The following is a 20,326-nucleotide window of genomic DNA, read 5'->3' as shown; positions in this document are numbered from 1 at the left end:
TGCAATCTTACTGTCTTAGCCTCCATACCCTATGGGATTACAGGCATGCACTACCATGCCTGATTTGAGATTTAAGCTAACACTTCACAAAAGAGGAAATCCACAAGGTCAACAACAACAACAAAAATTTTGCTCATCCTTATTGGTAATCAGAGGAATGCAAATTAAAGCCATGATGAATATCATGTATACATCAGAATTGCTAAAATTAATGTATGAAAATATCAACTGTTGACAGGAATATGAAGCAAAGAAACTCTCATGAACAGGTAATGAGAATACAACTGGATAAAACACAAGGTGAAAGCAATTCACTCTCATGTATATAGCAAATACATACAATACTATTATATTTGTATCTTCAAAAGCAAAAAATTATATTATTAATGAATGTATACTGATCTGGGAAAACTAATAAGAAAGATAAGGAAGTAATTGCCATAAAAATAAGAATACTACTTACCTCTGATAAGGAAGGAATAGTGTATGATTGGGGAAGGACAGACAGATCCTCTGGGAAGGACAGACAGATCCATCGAGGCTGTGTAACCACCACACAGCCTCGATGGTGGTTATTCCATTTATTAGTATTTCTGTAAGTATGCATTATACTTTGATTTGTTGCACTTACCTTTGAGTATATTATATTTCACAGTAACAGAGATTTTAAAGAGCATTTAACTTGCCAGACCTGGTTGCACAACTATAATCCCAGCAACTGAGGAGGGGTGAGGCAGGAGGATTACAAGTTTGAGGTCAGCCTGGGCAACTTAGTGAGACCATCTCAAAATTAAAAAAAAAAAAAAAAAATAACAAGGGCTGATGGTGTAGTTCAGTGGTAGAGTGTACCTGAGTTCAATCCCCAGTCTCTCTCTCTCCTCTCCCCACCTCTCTCTCTTTCTCTCTCTCTCTCTCACACACACACAGACACACACACACATACACTCACACACACATACAGCATTTAATTCAACACCCATACATAACAAAACTCTTAGTAAACTAGGACTAGAAGGGGGCTTCCTTAACTTGTAAAATAAAGTTATTCAAACATACAAACAATGGCTGGAGATACAGATCAGTTGATAAAGTGCTTGCCTCACTTGCACAAGGCCCTGGGTTCAATCCCCAGCACCACAAAAACAAAACAAAAACAAACAAACAAACAACAACAACCCCACCACAACAAAAAACAATATAGCAAATACTAATAATTAATTAATTTAGTAGTGCTGAGGATCAAATCTAAGGCTTCATGCTGCAAGCACAATGCTTACTGGGAAAATATGGAAGCACTTCCTTTAAATAGGGGAGAAAAAAAAAGAGAGAGAAGAGAAAAACCAGGAACAGAAACAAGCTTATTACTGCTTGTATTCAACATTATACTAAAGGTCTGGGATAGCACAAGAAAAGGAAATTAGAGGCATAACATTGGAAAAGGAAAGGCAAACTGCTATCTTTTGCAGATGATGTGATTGCTTTTATAGAAAATTCAGTCTACAGAAAAATTATTAGAAGAGAGAGCTTATCAAGGTTGTTGACTCTAAAATCAATATTGCCAATCAACTTCATTTCTACATACCAGCAAAAAGCACTTTGAAAATGTAATCTTGAAAAAAATAACACTAACCATAATAAAAAATCAAAATAGTACCTAGGAATAAATGAAAGAGAAGATGTGTATTATCTGGATGCAGAAAATTATACTTCACTGAAAGATATTTAAGAAGACCTAAATATGGGCTGAGGCTGTATCTCAGTGGTAGAGTACTTGCCTAGCACAGGTGAAGCCCTGGGTTTGATCCTTAGCACCCACATAAAAATGAAATAAAGATATTGTGTCCACCACCTACAACTAAAAAAATTTTTTTTAAATATATATAACAATTTATCTTAAATGGATTTTGGGTTTAATGTAATTCCAATCAAAATTCTGTGTAACTTGACAAGTTGATTCTCGTATAGAGCAAGGAATAAGAAGTGACAGGAGGCCGGGCGTGATGGTGCAGGCCTGTAATCCCAGCATCTTGGGAGGCTGAGACAGGAGGATTGCTAGTTCAAAGCCAGTCTCAGCAAAAGTGAAGTGCTAAGCAACTCAGTGAGACCTGTCTCTAAATAAAATTCAAAATAGGGCTGGGGATGTGGCTCAGTGGTCGAGTGCCCCTGGATTCAATCCCCAGTACCCACTAAAATAAAAAAAAGAAATGACATGAGTATATTGGCACAGTGGTATACTATGGGAAATATCTATATCTATTTTAAAACTATAGAAATTTTGTTTGTGTTTGGTTTGGTTTGGTGCTGGCAATTGAACTTGGGGCCTGTCACATGCTAAATCACATACACTGCACCAAGCTACACTCTAGCTTACTCTATAAAATTAAAGAAAGTGCAAACTTTTAACAGGTAACCAATGGAATAGATTAGATTATCCAGAAATAGACTCTCTGTACATATGGACCTTGGACCCATAACAGAGAGAGCAAAGCAGGTCAGGCAGAAGAAAGGGACTGGTTAATAAATCGGGCTTGGATAATTGATTTTCTAATATTAAAAAATGAGAAATACACACACAAAAAAACCAATTCTATATGGATTTAGGACTAAAGTATGGAGAGCAAAAGCTTAAAGTCTTTTAGAATTTCTGATAATTTAAATAGATATCGTGTAAAAATTGGAAGTTCCCAAATATCTTCACAAAGGAGCTGATTATTTGCAACATATATAACTGTTAAGAGATTAGTATCCAGCAAACCTGGTGACACATGCCTAAAATCCCAACTACACCAGAGGCTGAGGCAGGAGAATCACAAGTTGGAGGCTAGCCTCAGAAATTCATTTTGAGACCCTGTCTTAAATTTAAAAAAAAAAAAAAGGACTTAGGATATAGCTCAGCAGTAGAGCACTTGCCTAGCATGTGTAAAGGACCTGGGTTCAATCTCCAGTATACACACACACACACACACACACACACAAAGTGTCTGGAATATATTTTAAAACCACAAACCAATAAGGAAAAACAAAAACAAAAGAAAAAAGAAAAACCCAAATGACCAGGCATTTCCCAGGAAAAATTTAAAGCTAATAAGCATATAAAAAGAGGCTCAACTGCATTAGTAATTAGAGAAATGATCAACAAAACCAAAATGATAGACTATTATATATTTACTGGACTGATAAAATAAAAATAAGTAGTCTAAAAATACAAGTGTTGGAGAGAATGTAGGTCAATGAGGATTCAATGATTGATGGAAGGAGAGTAAGTGGAAAACAATTTGGCACTCTCTCTCAAGATTATTATTCTTATACTTCACTTAGCAGTCCCACTCTAGAAAAACTCTTGCATATGTGCAGGAGAAAAATGCAATGATGTCCATAATAACATAAAAGGAAATAATTTATAAATCTACAATAGAAGAATAAATTATGTCTGGTATAAGCATACAGGTGACATATTTTATTTCAGTCCATGAACTCTAGATAGATGCAAAAATATGAATAAATCTTGGAAACATATTAAGTGAAAAAACAAGTAAATATTCCGTAAGACTACATATAACGCAATGTCATTTAAAAAAATTTTTTTAGCTGTTGATGGACCTTTATTTTATTTATTTATATGCAGTGCTGAGAATCAAACCCAATGCCTCACATGTGTGAAGCAAGCGCTCTACCACTGAGCCACAACCCCAGTCCCAATATTTTTTATAGAACTTGAAAGTAAGACTGAACAACATATTGTTTAAGCTTGTATCAATTTGTGAGAAAATTATATTATTAAAACAACAAAATAAGACTGGGGGGAGTGCCATCATCTCTCTGGAGAGTAAGCCTTTGTGAGCCACCTCCAATCCCTTGCCTGGAGCATCTGGAAGCCCCAGGTCTGCCCTAGGGGGTTGCAGTCTGCCCCCTTCCTGACAGACTGGAGGGGATGGGGGGATCCCAGCAGTAGGATGGCATTCCCTTCACCCTAGTTGCCAAACAGTACCCCCACCCTCTGGACTTTCCTCCTCCCTCCATCCCAGAGGGCTCTGCACTTCTCAAACTCTTTTGATCTTCTGATTCCTCTTGGGTTGAAACAGACCAAGTCTTCCCCCAGGCATCCAGTTTGGGGGTGAGGGGGTGCTGTATTTTTTTGACACGCTTACCTCCCACCTGTTCTTCCCCCATCCCATGCTGCCAACTTCTAACCCCAATAGTGACTCTGTGCTTGTCTGTTTAGTTCTGTGTATAAATGGAATATTGTGGAGATGATCCCTCTCTGTGCCAGCTGGTTTCCCTCCCCTCCTTTTTAAAAAAAATTTTTTTTTTAGTTGTAGAGGGACATAATATCTTTATTTTTTATTTATTTTTATGTGGTGCTGAGGATCTAACTCAGTGCCTCAGAAGCAGTAAGGGGCCTTTGATTAAAAACAAAAAACAACAAACATACAAACAAAAAACTATTAAAAAGACAATAAAAAGTCTTTTTTTTTTAAGAATTCAAGGCCAGCCTCAGCAAGTAGTGAGACCCCCCAGCAATTTATTTATTTATTTATTTTTAAGTTTTCGGCAGACACAACATCTTTGGTTGTATGTGGTGCTGAGGATCAAACCCTGGCTGCACGCATGCCAGGCGAGCGCGCTACCGCTTGAGCCACATCCCCAGCCCCAATAAAAAGTCTTAAAATAACAAAATGGTAAAAAAAAAAAAGTTTGGGGATAGTAATTATAGAAAGAAAATAGGGGATGGGAGGATGAAGGAATCCTATGGATGAAAGTCACTGGCAAACTTAGTCCTTGAATTAGGCAGTGATCAAAATCATAGAGCCAGATAATAGAATGGTGGTTGCCAGAGGCTGAGGAGAGTACAGCAGTACTGGAGAGTTATTGTTTAATGAGTATGGAGGGGTTTTTTTTTGTGGTGCTAGGGATTGAACCCAGGGCCTAGTGCATGTATGCAAGGCAAGCACTCTACCAACTGAGCTATATCCCCAGCCCTGGAGTTTTAGTTTTATAAAATGAAAAGAGTTGTGGAGATGATGGTGATGTCTTTACATTATGAATGTATTTAATACCACTGAACTGTACACTTAAAATTGGTTAAAATGAGCTGGGTGTGGTGATGCATACCTGCAATCCTAGCAACTTGGGAAGCTGAGGGAGGAGGATTGCAAGTTCGAGGCCAACCTCAGCAACTTAGTGAGACCCTGTCACAAAATAAAAAACAAAAAGGGCTGGGATCTAACTTAAGGTAAAGCACCCCTTGGTTCAACCTCCAATGCTGCATATAAAAAAGAAAAAAGAGAGGGGGAGAGAAAATTTATATTGCTATTTGCTTTATGTATACATAAAGAAACTCTGGAAGAATACATAGAAATGAGCCACATTGAGATCAGGGATGAGAATTGGAAGGGAACTGGGTGGGGTGAAAACTTTCACTCTATACCTTTCTATATATTTAAAGCTTACTTTAAACATGCCAATGTGTTACCAGTTATTACCAAAATAATGAATTTTGAAAATTAAACTGTTTATATTTGAGTTGACCAGAGAGAAAGTGAAGGAATGGTGGGGAGGAAATGTAGAGAGGGCAAATGGAAGCCATCTTCTGAGAAAGCTTTGCTGTAATGGGAAGCAAAGCAGTGCAGATGCTGGAGGCAAACACATAGCTGAGGAGGATTTTTTTTTCCAAGTATTTATTTTTTAGCCGTAGTTGGACACAATACCTTTATTTTACTTATTTATATGTGGTGCTGAGGATTGAACCCAGGGCCCCGCATGTGTGAGGCAAGGATTCCACCACTGAGCCATGACCCCAGCCCGAGGATTTGTTTTAAGGTGGGAGAAATTACAGCATGCTTGCATGCTGCTGGCAATAATCAAGTCAGGAAGAGAAAAGTGGTGCTGCAGAAGAGGGAGGGACAGTCACTGAAGTAATATATTTGAGTGGGTGACAGGGTCTAGAATTCACATAGAAGGAGCAACAGGGCTGGGAGGTGGTGGTAGAAGTGGAAAAGATTTTCTCTGCTTTTTTCTATTTTTTTCAGAAAAGAAGCAAGCAAGATTAGCTGAAAGGGAGAAGAGTTCAGGACATTGGACATTGAAGACAGAAAACAGAAATTCAACTTGACAGATACTAAGATCCATACCTGAGTCCAGAGGTGATGATAATGATACCATAGAGGGCTGGGGTTGTGGCTCATCAGTAGAGCACTTGCCTAGCACATGCAAGGCCCTGGGTTTGATCCTCAGCACCACATAAAAATAAATAAATAAAATAAAGGTATTGTGTTCAATTACAACTAAAAAAATCTTAAAAAAAAAAAGATACCATAGAGTCAGAGGACTACCGGGGATTGGACCCAGGGCCACTCTACCACTAAGCCATGCCCCAGCCTATCACTCTATATTTATCTCCCTAACTAAATAATAAACTCTACAAAGGCAGTGGTGCCTTTTTTTTAAAATTTAGGGGTGGTGGGGGGGTACCAGGGATTGAACCCAGAGGCTGAACCACATCTCCAGACCTTCTTATTTTTATTTTTTAAATTTTGAGACAGGGTTCTCACTAAATTACTTAGGGCCTCGATAAATTGCTGAGGCTAGCTAGGACTGAAGTCCTCCTGCTCTGGCCTCCCAAGCTGTTGGGATTACAAGTATGTGCCATCATGCCCAGCTGTAAAAGGTGTTTATACTAAAGTGACTATTCATCTGATAAATGTGACTGGTCCACATCAGTCATACAATGAGTTCACTGAAAGCATATCCTCAGGATGCACTAGGTTCACTGGACCAAGATGTGGCAGATTTCACACAAAACTACCTCACATGGCTCCATGGTCCCATTCCCATCTAATGTGCCACTGGGAGACACTGAGAGGATGGCTCACTCATTTGGTATTTGACCTCAAAAGAAGGGCTGTCAGGGACAGGCAAGGAGGAGGACAGTCATTGCAGATGCTGGTCAGAATAGCAGGCTTCCTTCCGGGAGGCAGCAGTGCCAGGCTAATGATGGTAATAATGCAGCATAGGAAGGGGGAGAGCCTGGAGGGGTGTGCATGTCAGCAAAGACTCAACTGAAGCTGTAGGCAGAGATCAGGGAGAGCAGGCAGATAGACAGGAAATTCAAGATAAGAGCAGAGGAGAAAAGGAAAAGAGTTTAGAGTAGGCAAGGGTCCTAGAAGGAGTTCACTAAGCAATAAATATTGAGTATCTGCCATGTGGCATGGTACTGTAGTTGGTAGTATAGGGTGTAGTTGGGATCTAGGGTGAACAAGAAAAATGAAGTCTTTGATCTCAAGCATATGTGGGAACAGACATTAAAGAGATATAAGATCATTCCAGAAAGCAATGGGTCTGAAAGACAATGAAACAATGATGAAGCAGAATTTGGGGACCACGTTAGATTTTTTTTTATGTGTGTGTGTGTGTTGTGGTGTTGGGCATTAAACTCGGGGCCTTGTGCATGCTAGACAAATGCTTTATTACTGAGATATGCCCCCAGCCCCCCACTTTAGATTTGGAGTAGAGATCTGAATGGCAAGAAGAAGTCAATCAGGTAAAGATGGAGAAAGGGGTAGCAAAATATTTCAGGAAAAGGGACTCAAAGTGCAGGGTTGTTAAGAAGATAATTTCTGATGTTCTAGAACAGTAAGAAATCTGATTTGAGTCAGGTGTGGTAGCCCAGGCCTGTAAACCTAGGTAATTGGAAGGTTGAGATGGGAGAATCACAAGTTCGATTCCAGTTTGGGGTACTTAATGAGACTATTTCAAAATAAAAAAAATAAAAGAGCTGAGGCTGTAGTGCAGTGGTAGAGTGCTTGCCCAGTATATATAAGGCTCTGGGTTGATTCTTACTACTTGTCCCCAGCCCACACAAAGAAGTCTGATTTGTCTTTGTGTATGAATGGGAGTACAAGTTGGTGGGCTTCTCCTCACAAGGTGTTCAGATTTATTCTAAGTATAATAAAAAGCCACTTGAACTTTTAAACAAATAAAAGCATGATATGATTTAGATTTTTGAAGTATTACTAATATTGTGAAGACTAGTTTGTAAAGGATAAGGGCAGAAATGAGGGACCAGTAAAGAAGCTACTGTGATATTCCACATGAAAGTTGATAGCTTGGATCAGGACTATAGCAACAAAGATGAAGAAAAGGGCATGAATTTAGGACATATGTTGGATGCAGAGCCCATAGAACTTGCTGGGGAACTAAACTAAAGGAAGAAATCAGTGAAAAAAAAAAAAAAAAACCATCCTAGGTTTTTAACCTTAACTAGGAATTGTCATGTCCCCGCATAGGGAACACTGGGAGAGCAATGGATTGTGGGTGGGAGCATTCAAGACATCTATTCCAGTCACATTAGTTTTTCATGGCTATTAGACATCCAAGTGAAGATGTCAAGTAGGCTGTTGGATAAATGTGTCTGGTGCTCCGGATATAAATTTAGAACTCACTGACATTTACATAGTATTTAAGCCCTGGGACTGGATGAGATCACTGGACAGAGAATGTAGAAAGAGAAGGCCAAGCCCTAGAAGGCTCCAACGTTTAGAGGCCAGAGCTGAGGAAGACTAAGAAAGAACAGCCAGTGGATGGCAACTAGGAAGAGTGCAGGATCCTAGAAATGCAACAAAGACAAACAGGGTAACATAAAAGAAGAGTATGGGGCATGATAGGTTGGGAGTAGGGCTAGGGAAGTCTACATTTGGTAGAGAGTTTAGGGAAGGCCTGCCAGAAAACACTGGAGCTAAATGAAACTGGAATAAAAAAGGTGAGTCATTGTGAAATGTCAAGGAAAAGTATTCCAGATAGTGGGAACAGCAAACGTAAAAGCTCTGAGGTAGATTCAGTTTGTCTTCTAGATCAGATCCACTGAGGCTGAGACATAGAGATCTTTAGGGAAGAAAATCAGATACACCCAGGGACCAGTTTTATGCGGCCCTGTAAGTCGCAGTAGGGAGTTTGGATATTGTGAGTACTGGAAAAGCCAAGTAGAGTAATTGGGACCTGATCCACTTATTTTAAAGATCATTTGGGTTGCTTCAGGGAGAATGCCTTGTAGCAGAGTCAGCGATAAATAGGAGATACGCTGTTGAGATACTCCAATGATGTTGTAGGGTCTTTTCCTCAATCCCTCTCTGCACTATATCCCCACAGCCTTGAGCTCGGCCCTTCTCTACCAGGGGAAACATAGAGTTGAGTACTCAGGAATATTGGGTGACTCAGAATCTCAGAACTACCTGGGGCAATCGTGTGTGTCTTTGGAGTTCGGTGAGGGGCGGGAAGCCCACCATCAGAACCCGAAGAACTGGAAGTCGTTCCCCTTCAAACCCTCGCTGCCTTCTCCAGTCCTCCACCCTGAAAACTCTGGTCTCCACTTCTGCAGCGCGGCAGCAGGAGGGTTAACCCGTGAGTGGCCTTACAGACAGGAGGGGGAGAGGCGGAGACCGAGCCGTAAAAGCCGCGCCGAGCACAGCCGAGCTGAGTCGAACCCAGCCGAGGAGAGCATCTCCTGCCGCCACCGCCCAGCGCCCCGGGCGCCCGCCCCCCTCCGGCTCCAGCGCCTTGCAGCGGGCCAAACCTCCCGACCATGCCTCGTGCCCCACCTGCTTCTACGACCCCCCAGTCCGGCGTAAACTCGAATACCTGCAGTCGTCTTATCTCCGCACTAGGCATGCAGGTGAGTGAAGGGGACCCTCACGTCCCCACACGGAGGGAGCCCAGCCCTACCCTTCCAGGCCCTTTTGCACGACCCTCGTCGCGCCCAAGCTCCAACCCCCAAGAGCTGGCTCTCCACCTTGCCCTCCATTCCTTTGCTGTCCGGACTCCATCCTGCTCTCCCTGGTGCAGCAGTCATCGTCCTCGCGGCTGCTTCCATTCAGCCTTTGGCTCTGCCCGCGGGCTCCGGGCATCTTTCTGCCTTGGGTCCCCTTTTCGCTTACGGCACTCCCTCCCTTTGCCGACCACCTTTTTCCTGGTTTTCCCCACTCCCACCGCTTTCCAGCCCTGTCCGGGAGCGGGAGCCCGTAGGATGGGCGGGATTAGGTGCAATGCTGGGGATGGGGACCGGCTCCCGCACCCCAAGGCTCCCGCCCCACCCCCAGCTCCTCTCTTGCGCACAACAGGTCGGTGAGGAGCAGGAGAGTGTGGGGGTGGTGCGCCAGCCGGGGTACTGCGGCCTTCCTGGAGGGGGTGACCAAAGGGGTATGGGGTGCTGGCACTGGAGTTGACTGTGGTAGGGAATGCATCAGGCGGAGGGACAACTGGGTCCTGGAGTCAGGTGGCCACAGATGAGCCCTTCTCCGCTCCACTGGTTTCCTCTACCATTGCTCCCTTCCCTCCTCTAGCCTCATTCTCCCCACCATGGACCCAGTCCTCTCACTTCTATTCCTTATCCCTTTTCACCATGCCCCAGCCCTGTCTCCATATCCCCTTAAATTCGAAGAAACAATTTCCAACTCCTCCATCTTTGCTGTTCCCTGTTTCTCTGTCCCCCAGTCCCTTCCTCATTATGTCTTCTGTATTCAGTTTTCTCTCCTCTCTCACTTATTTCTCTCTATCCCTGATCTATCCATCTTTCTCTCTCCCTTCCCCTTCTACTCTCACTTCTCTGACTGTTTTACCTGGACCCTTCCTCTTCCTCTTCCTGCCCCTTGCCTCTTTGCTCTGTTTCCCCTCCCTGACCTTTTATCCTATCCTTTTCTCCCTTTAGCTTCCTCAGCATTTCTGGTCTTGTGTACCCACTCTCTCCACTTCTCTCCCCAGTCTATTCCTTTTTAGGGCTGCTTGCTCTCCCTTACCCTGCACTCAACCTAGGCTTAACTTCCTTTTTGTCTCTCTCCTCTCTTTCCACTCTTGACCAGCCTTCCCTCTCCCAGCCCTTCACCCACTTCCCATCTCTCCCCACTGTCCATTACCCCATTCCCTTGCCCATACTTGCTTATCTTATTCCCTTGCTGTTCTCCGAGGGTATTCAATGTCCATATTTTAAAACACATATATCATATCTTTATTCACTCTGGGGAGGCTGCCCCCTGGATCTAACACCCTCAGCTCTGAGAACATGCCCCTCTTTCAAAACCAACCATCCAGATTCTCCGAAGACTCTACCCAGGAGAGCTACATTTGAGGGGGTGGCTTCTTCTCAACTCAACCTCTCTTTAGAGGGTACCTATGCATTTGGATGATTAAACATTAAGAGCAAAATTATATTCTGTAGTTTTTCTCCCACCCACCTCTCTTTCCTTCTATTTCTCCCTCTCTTCCTCTTTCTCTCCTGAAGATGCAGATGACTCCCAGGGCAGATCATAAGAAAAATGCCTGGGACTACAAGTGGGGTGGGAGGGTTGGAAGGCTCTCCTGTGCAAACACACGCACATATTTGCTGGGATTGCCTTCCCTTCCCTCCCCCAACCCTGAGACTCCCTCCCTAGCGGTAGGTGCTCAAGGAATCACAAGGTTCTTGGCTCTAAATTAAGATCCAAGAAAAGCCTAAGCTGTGGGCAGAGGAAGTGAGAAGGAAGGAAGCCAGAGAAGAAAGAGTAGACCTTGGGGCAGGGAGGTAACAGGGACCTGGGAAGTTGTGGATGGGGCTAGGGGCTAGTGAGGGAACCACTTTGGAAGGTTCTCCACCCCCACCCCCCCCAAACGAATGTTAAGCATCAGCGGATCCTGGAAGTCAGAAGCATGTCTTGCAGCCATTCACCCTGGGAGGGGAGATGGGAATAGAACTGGTAGATGAATGAGCTGGGGAAGTAGGGCTGTGGTGTGACCACCCTTTTTTCCCCCAGTAAAGGCTGAAAATCTGGGTCACAGCTGAGGAAGACCTCAGACATGGAGTCCAGGATGTGGTAAGTTTGGCCCAGCAGGGGGAGCTTGGAGACCACTTTCCCTGGGGGCCTGTCCCTTTCCTACCTAGGCCCATCCATGGCCTTCCATCCTGGGACCTAGCCCCTAAGACAAAAGGGAAAAGAGGCTAGAGTTTTTCCAAGGCCTGCCTGCTCTCAGAGAAACCTGGAGGGAGGCAGCCTGGGATTTCTAGTGTGAGCATGTCCTCACCCCTACACTGGCCTGTGTCTCACCCATTTTTCTCTCCCTTCTTGTAGGCCTGCTCTGCTGCTGTCCCATGTCCTTCCTCTCTGGCCACTGCTGTTACTGCCCCTCCCACCGCCTGCTCAGGGCTCCTCCTCCTCCCCTCGAACCCCACCAGCCCCTGCCCGCCCCCCATGTGCCCGGGGTGGCCCCTCAGCTCCACGACATGTGTGCATTTGGGAGCGGGCACCTCCACCAAGTCGGTCCCCTCGGGTACCAAGATTACGTCGGCAAATTCTGCCAGGCACTGCGCCCCCTGCCACCCCATCAGGCTTTGAGGAGGGACCTCCCTCATCTCAGTATCCCTGGGCTATTGTGTGGGGCCCCACAGTGTCTCGAGAGGATGGGGGGGACCCCAACTCAGTCAATCCTGGATTTTTGCCCCTGGACTATGGTTTTGCAGCCCCCCATGGGCTGGCTACTCCACATCCCAACTCAGACTCCATGCGGGATGATGGAGATGGGCTCATCCTTGGAGAAACACCTGCTACCCTGAGGCCATTCCTGTGGGGGCATGGAGAAGGTGAGGAGGCAAGAATAGTGGGGATATGAGGGGTGGGGAAGCTGGTTGAAGACTCTAAGGGAGGCCTTATCTAAGTTTTTTCAGTGAATGTGTCAGGCTGTATCCTGGCATGGATGCAGAGATGAAGATGTTTTCTGAGCCCTCAAGGAATGCAGGTCCATTGAAGACAGATGTGTAAATACTCAGGGATGAGTCAACATAATAAATGCTCTAACAGAGGCAGAAACAGCCTGTTGTTAGGAAAATAGAGAAGTAAGAGAATACATATGCCAGGGGATTAGGACACCTTCAGAGAATTGACATCTGAGCTGGACCTTGACACAGGGGGAGTATCCAGATAGAAGTACACCACAGTGAAAAAGAACGAAAAGAGTGATATCTTGGCTCAGGGAGTGCCAGTAGAGGGATGGGGCCAGTGGTATAGGGTCAGGAGAGGGCAGAGACTAGGACACCTCCACCCCCTAATTTCTATGCAGAGAGGTAAGTTCTCTCTGATATTGGTTCCTCATCCTAATCACATATACATGTAATGTTAGGTGAAATACATTTGGGAAAGTGGAAAATAGCTGAGAACTTGGGAAAGTTGGTGATAAGAATAAAGAGGGAGGCTTCAGAGAAGCAGAAAGAGTTGAGCAATGTGGGTTCATACGTCAATACTCCTTAGTCTAACCCCACCCCAACTGCCTCTTGGCTCCTACCTCCTCAGGCCTCCCTACAACTTTCTCCCCACCCCAATCAGGTGTGGACCCCCAGCTCTATGTCACAATCACAATCTCCATCATCATTGTTCTTGTGGCTACTGGCATCATCTTCAAGTTTTGGTAAGCTGGCGGGGAGAAGGTTGATGGTGGACGGGGACTGAATGTTTGCAAATACTTGGAGGCTGGAACAGGGAGGGGACAAGAGCAGCAATTTTGCTGGGGTTGGGGTAGGAAATAGTAAATGAAGGCAAGACCTTGGGAAAGGTAGTGATTTGAGTAGGAGAAAACAGTGAATCAGTGAAGATTCTTTCTTACAGAGAAGTTCAAGGATATTGGGAGGAAAGGGGCATTATTTATGTGTACTGGGGGCTTTGAGGGGACATTTCTCCAAGACACAAAAAAGTGATCCAGGCTACAAGGCTCTTTCTTAGGGCTACCAGGCAGGAGGAAGAAAATCTGGAGCTTTCTTTGCACGTATTTAATATTGGGTCACTCAGTCCTTCACACTTTACTGAGAGAATCATTAGACTCAGGTGTCCATGTCATTAGCTGACTTTGAACTAGAACTAAATGTGCCACATGCTGTGGAGAAGAGAAATTGCTTTTCTCGCCATGTATGGGGGAGTGGGCAAATTTAGGGTGTTCTGTGTTAGTGGGGAAAAGGATACTAATCTTGTGGATCCGGATCAGTTTGGGAGCATGATCTACATTCCTGAGCCCCCTGGGAATGGTTTTATGGGCCTATAGTTCCAGGAGATTTAGTATAGGGAACTGTCAGAGGCCAGTTTCTTTACTGTAGGATGTTGGAAGTCCCTGGAGAGGCTAGGGTGACCTCTACAGGCCCAGAATGGGGGCTACTTGAGTGTGTGAGAGGACCTCTTTTCTTCCCATGCACCAGCTGGGACCGCAGCCAGAAGCGGCGCAGACCTTCCGGGCAGCAAGGTGCCCTAAGGCAGGAGGAGAGCCAGCAGCCACTGACGGACCTGTCCCCAGCTGGAGTCACTGTGCTGGGGGCCTTCGGGGATTCGCCCACCCCCACCCCTGACCATGAGGAGCCCCGAGGGGGACCCCGGCTTGGGATGCCCCAGCCCAAGGGGGCTCCAGCCTTCCAGTTGAACCGGTGAGGGCAGGGGCAATGGGATGGGAGGGTGAGGAGGGAAGGCAACTTAGGCTTCCAGAGCTGGGATGGGGGTGTTCCCTAGGTGGGTAGCCTGGTCTTTCACAGCCCTTGGCTCTCTTTCTTAGTCTGGTCCAGGCCTTCCTAAGGGGGACCAGGCCAGCTCCTCTCTAGGGCGGGCCCTTCCTTCTCCCACTTTCTCAGGCTCTGTGTCCTATTCTCATGCTGACCTTTAATTCCTACTCTGCCCTCTTAACCCTGAGCCCCTTTTCTGTCTTGAACTTCCCCTTCAATTGTGGCCTACCTCTTGGTTCCTGACTGTGCCCTTTCCCTCTTCCTCTCAGGATTCCCCTGGTGAATCTGTGATGCCCCCCGCATGTTGGGGTGCTGCCAAGCAGGAGGCCAAGGGGCCTGCATAGCCGCCATCCACTGAGGGTGGGGCAGCTGGGGCCACAGGGGCTCCGGGCTCCTGCCCTTGCACACCACCTGGAACACTCACTGGCCCTATGGGCAAGCATACCTGCCCACCCTCCTGCAGTTGGGGGTTTCACATACTTGTGACTTTGGGTCCCCCATCCCTACTCTCGCACACTCACATGAAAGCCTTGCACATTCACCTCCACCCTCATAGGCCACTGCACATACTCATGCTCCTTATGGCCACTCTTCTGTACCCTCTCCCCATCCACATCTCTTTGCTCAGCTGACTGCTCACACTCTCCCTCTTGTTTCACATTTTCTCTCTCCCTCCTTGGCTCAGTCACTGCTGAGTCCATGTTTCATGCACACCTCACCTCTCCTGAGCATTTCTGGCCCAATGTTGTGGCTTAGTGTTGCGTACTCACTCTCTGCTCATGCCCACTGGTCTAGTTTTTGTGGCCCCTGCATGCTGCCCAAGAGGTGGGTGGGAAGTGAGCTGGGGGCTCCTCATGCCCTCATCTGTCATGGCCCCATCCCATTCCATGTAATGAGTTTCACTGTCTTCTCATACCACTCCAAGGGCGCTGGTATTACCCGGAGGGCTCCCCTACAGGAAAGTGGGTAGTGAAGCCCCACTGCTAATTCTGTTATCTGAGAGATGGATTTTGGGGAGTTGCCTGCTGCACTACATGAGAAAGGGACTCCCAGTTGCCCTTCCCTCCCTCCCAAGTCCCTTTTGTCTTGTCTGTCCTGGCTCTGTGTGTGTGTGTGTGTGTGCATGCGCGCGCGCACGCGCATGTGCCTCTCTGAAATTCAGAGCCCCAGAGCCAGTTCTCCACTTCCCAGCCTCTCATAGGGCCTCCCTCACTCCACCTAGGCTGCCAGGGACTGGAGCCAGCTGGTTCAAGGCCATCCGGAGCTCTGCCTCCACATCTACCCTTTCCTCTCCTTTCCTCCCTCCTTCATTTTTCTCCTTTTACCTTCTGCCCTCTCCCTCTCCTCAGGTCCTTCCCTACTTCCACCAGTTTTTCCATCTACCTTCTTCCCCTCTTACCTGGCTCCTATGCTGTGATATATATTTTTGTATTATCTCTTTCTTCTTGTGGTGATAATCTTGAATTCTTGTGGGATGTAAGTTTCAAAATTTTCAAATAAAGCCTTTGCAAGATACTTGAATCCCCTGGTTCTGCCTTATCACCGCTGCAGAGAGGAGGAGAAGGGGGTGGGCAGGAAAGAAGAGTGAAAATAAGGATGAGGTGGAAAATTCTTCCAGGCTGGATGTGATATGGCCTGCCTACCTAGAGCAGGGGACGGATGAGGGTTTTAACTTGGGACAGAATGAAAGGAAGGGAAAAGGAACTGAAGGGAAAAGTCCTCAGGAGCACCAGTGGAAGAGAAAAACTAGAATCAGAAGCGTGGCTTGCTTGTTCCTTGTCAGTGAAGGTCAGGAGACACCAAGAGAAAGGAGAGAGAAAAGGGCAAAAATTATGTAGGAGGAAAGGCAATGGACTAATCCAGAAAAGGAAGAGAGAGCTTCTAAGAAAGATGGAGGGAAAGGATGAAAGGAAAAGAAAAATGGAGCAAAGGAAAAGGAATGTAACTGAGCCATAGGAAATATAACTGCCCTGCTTCTTTTATTTTCAGTTTTGCTCCCTAACCTGCCCCCACCCATAGCTGCCCCCCAAAAGCTGTGCAGCATTAGAAGCCCTGTGGTTAGCTCATTAGCTTTCCCTACTCTGCCCTCTCTGAGAAAGAGGGACTGCTGGGGTGTGGGGGTGGAATCAAGGGGTGTGTTTGGGGGAGGGAACACAGGCTGCCCAGCTGGGATCAGTCACCTCTGAGGCCCCAATTCTAGGTTTGGCTCTTGTAACAATCCTATGAGAGCCCACACATCATCTTCTCAGCTGTTGCTAGGCTCTGTTGCCATGGTAACCACCCAGGTCCCATTCCCCACCCCCATCTGTGCCCCACCTGCTCCCTGGAAATAGGGTAGCCCCAGGGAGGTTAGGAGATAGTGTAGTATACAAGAGGACAGTGTGGGCTGCCTAGGACTGTACCTGCCTCCATGTGTTTATCTTTGACACTAGAATTGGGAATGCATATGTTAGTAGGTATGTGCTTTAGGTGTTAGAGAGCCTCCCTGAGTCCCTGCAGCATATAACAGTGATTGTGAGGAGGAAGAAGTCTGTTTCTCCGGACTGGAGCAGAATGTATGTTAGGGCATCAAACTCCCTCAAAAAAGACTGCTACAGGGAAAAGAAGCAAACAGGGGCCTGCACTGATGAAGCAGAGGTGCAAGGCAAACAACCTTCTGAGGAGGGCTGCATCAACCCAACCCCCCACCCCCACCCCAAAAGATCACAACATGCAGCTAATGGAAGAGAGAGGGCTGGATGGAACCTGAGGGTACAGGTTGAGGTGCTGATGGGATGTGAGGAATCTGAGGAGGCTGGGAAAGTTACACCTATGAACCTTTTCTGCTTTCCCCATAGGAATCCAGTTCTTGGGGAGTGGAGGGAAGAGCACTGGCACAGAAAAATACTTGTCTCAAGTGCCTGGAGAGCTTACTGGGCTCTCACCTTCAGCAACTGTCTCCCTTCAAAGGGACAGTGTGACCCTGAAGCTCATCCATATGCAAAAGGCACACATGAAGGCCCCTAATGATGAGGGAATTAATTATCCCCTGATTAGACTGCTGTTTCCCTAAATTTAAATAAATTAAAATATACCAGCAAGACACTGGAAATTCTTACCTGTTCCCTCTCCCTAAATGCTACCTTACCCATGGAAAGTCACATGGCTGGAAAGAGAGAAGGAGACATCCTAGATTTCTAGATTGTTCTAGAAGAATTAACTCAGACTAAGTCACATTGTCATGCTAACCATGAAAAGGCATGAGGTGCCGGGCACTACCATGCATGCCTGTAATCCCATCAATTTAGGAGGCTGAGGGAGGAGGACAGTAAGTTCAAGTTCAGCCTGGGAAACCTAATGAGACCCTGTTTCAAGATAAAAAATAAATAGGGCTGGGGATATAATCCAGTGACAAAGTGTCCTGGGTTCAATTCTCAGTACAGCAAAAAAAAAAAAAAAAAAAAAGCAAGAAAGAAATGACATGAAGTATGAAGTCCTGGGGAACAGACCCTAACAATTCTCTCCTGTAATTGAAACAGACTATGGGGCCTTGGGAGGACCTCAGAAGGCTGCAAGTAATAGAAGATTCACAAAACAAGAGCCATATGGCTTTTTGGGGAATTGAAAGGTTCTTAAGGCCACACAAGAGAGGAACCACTGGAAAAAGCATCTCATCACCATGCTTTCTTTGCCTCCTGGGCCATAGATCAAAGGACTTAGCCAGGTTTCTCCTAAGCATGTTTCTGGAATGCTCACCATTGTGGCTCAGACCTAACCAGGGAATGGGGAAGCCCCCAAGAGGAGGAATCTCTCAGAGCTCAGGGTGTGGAAGTGACTCAAGATGGAAAGAGTGTGCCAGCTGGAGAACCCATGGCTAAAATTAACAGCCCTTCTCCCCCATGCCCATTTATTGCTCTAAAGCTTTGCTCTAAGGAGTTAAAAGCACTTAAAACTTGCTTCTTAACAACAAGGGCAGGAGCAGGGTTGACAAAGGCATTTAGGTTCTGAAGTAGCTAGCTAATTATGTACACAGAAAAACAGGAGAACCAGAACTTACTGAGATTACTATTATTTTTCCACTTTTTTTTTTTTTATTTTTTTTTTTATTTTAGTTTTCGGCGGACACAACATCTTTGTTTGTATGTGGTGCTGAGGATCGAACCCGGGCCGCACGCATGCCAGGCGAGCACGCTACCGCTTGAGCCACATCCCCAGCCCATTTTTCCACTTTTTTAAATGTAATTAACCATTAGAAAGAAATTAATTTTGATACATGCTACAACATGGATGAATCTTGAATACATGCTATGTAAAAAGTCAGACACAAAAGATCACATATTGTTTGATTCTTTTCATATGAAATGGCCCCAAATAGGCAAACCCATAGAGAGAAAGTAGATTACTGATTGCCAGGGGATGGGGAAAGGGAGAAATTGAGAGTGACTGCTAATGGGTAAAGGATTCTTTTTGGAGAGAGAGGGAAATGATCAGTATTAGTGCAGATGGTTGCACAAAATTGTGAATATACAGAAACCACCGAATTGTACACTTTAAAATTGCTGAAATGGTGAATTTGATAATTTAAAAAACAAAGATGCTGTGGGAGCATTTAAAACATTATGATGAAATATTGATGGGCTGGGGGAGGGGCTAGGGTTGTGGCTCAGCGGTAGAGTGCTAGTCTCTCACGCACGGGACCCTGAGTTCGATCCTCAGCATCACTTAAAAAATAATTGAGTGAAATAAAGGTATTGTGTCCAATTACAAAATAAATATTTTAAAAAATATATTAACAGGCGTGGTAGCCCATGCCTGTAATCCCAGCAGCTTGGAAGGGTGAGGCAGGAGGATTGCTGAGTTCAAAACCAGCCTCAGCAAGAGTGAGCTGTTATTTCTTCCACTTTTTTATACCAGCCCAAAAGTCAAAGTTTCGTGAATCAGTCATCAATAACCCATTTAGCAGCCAGGCATGGTGGTACATGCCTATAATCCAAGCTACTGCAGAGGCTAAGGCAAGAGGACTGCAAGTTTGGGGCTAGGCTAGGCAATAAAGAATGTTTCAAAATAAAAAGGACTAGGAGGGTAGCTCAGTGGTAGAGTGCCTGCTTAGCATGTTCAAGTTCATGGGTTCAGTACCGAATAATAATAAAACCCAGGCAGGACACACCTGACCCTTTAAGTCCTCCATCTTACCAACTGTTGCTAATTAACAGACACTCGGTCCTGAGCCTAAAAAAATGTGATAAAGGGAGTAGACACCTTTAAAAAGATTCAAACTACAATTATAAACTAAAGATATACATCATCTATTTAAATATTTAAATGTTTAAAAGCATCCTTTGCTGCTGCTTATGATTGGGGTTGGCGGACAGGAATCACTTAAATCTTCAATCTTGTTTTTTGTAAAATGGGCATTATAATTATTTGTTAGGGTTTTTTTTTTTTTTTTTAAAGTCAGAAAGGGCTCATTACTGTTAATAGGGTGGACCTCAATTCTGCTTCAGCTAAAACAAAGCTGAACCCAGAGGGATTCTGAGCAGATCATGGTACAAGCTTGTGGTAACGCTCATTTACTAAAGTAATATTTATTCAGCATCTATTATTCTACTCTTCGTTCAGCAAAGTGTAGTTTCTTCCCTGGGGAGTTGACAATCTTGTTTGAGAATCACGTACAAAAACCAATTAAGATAGCATTAAAACTAAATGCTGTGGGCTGGGGATGTGGCTCAAGCGGTAACGCGCTCACCTGGCATGAGCGGGGCGTGGGTTCGATCCTCAGCACCACATAAAATAAGATTTAAAAAAAAAAAAACCAACAACTAAATGCTGTGGGAATTCACCTTTTTTGCGGGG

The 20,326-nt window shown here is 45.3% G+C and overlaps 1 protein-coding gene across 2 annotated transcripts; it reads left to right on the top strand.

Moving 5' to 3' along the window:
* Nucleotides 1–9,441: 9,441 nt before the first annotated feature.
* Nucleotides 9,442–16,015, top strand: Pianp (PILR alpha associated neural protein). Of its 2 annotated transcripts, none has more exons than XM_058572542.1 (6): nt 9,442–9,667; nt 11,778–11,837; nt 12,093–12,601; nt 13,308–13,422; nt 14,201–14,422; nt 14,764–16,015. In XM_058572542.1, the coding sequence occupies exons 2-6, from the start codon at nt 11,821–11,823 to the stop codon at nt 14,783–14,785; spliced, it is 885 nt and encodes a 294-aa protein (XP_058428525.1). In that variant the 5' UTR covers nt 9,442–9,667; nt 11,778–11,820; the 3' UTR covers nt 14,786–16,015. The 2 variants fall into 2 exon arrangements, with proteins under 2 accessions (XP_058428525.1, XP_046280098.1); XM_046424142.2 differs by having other exon boundaries at nt 9,448–9,667; nt 13,341–13,422.
* The last annotated feature ends 4,311 nt before the right edge of the window (nt 16,016–20,326 follow it).

This window comes from Marmota monax, unplaced genomic scaffold (assembly GCF_021218885.2).
Source record: "Marmota monax isolate L192 unplaced genomic scaffold, Marmota_monax_Labrador192_F-V1.1 WCK01_AAM20220418_F8-fsc00186, whole genome shotgun sequence".
In the NCBI taxonomy this organism is placed as follows: Eukaryota; Metazoa; Chordata; class Mammalia; order Rodentia; family Sciuridae; genus Marmota; species Marmota monax.
The sequence above is the reverse complement of the archived record's forward strand: the minus strand, read 5'-3'. Positions and strand labels throughout refer to the sequence as shown.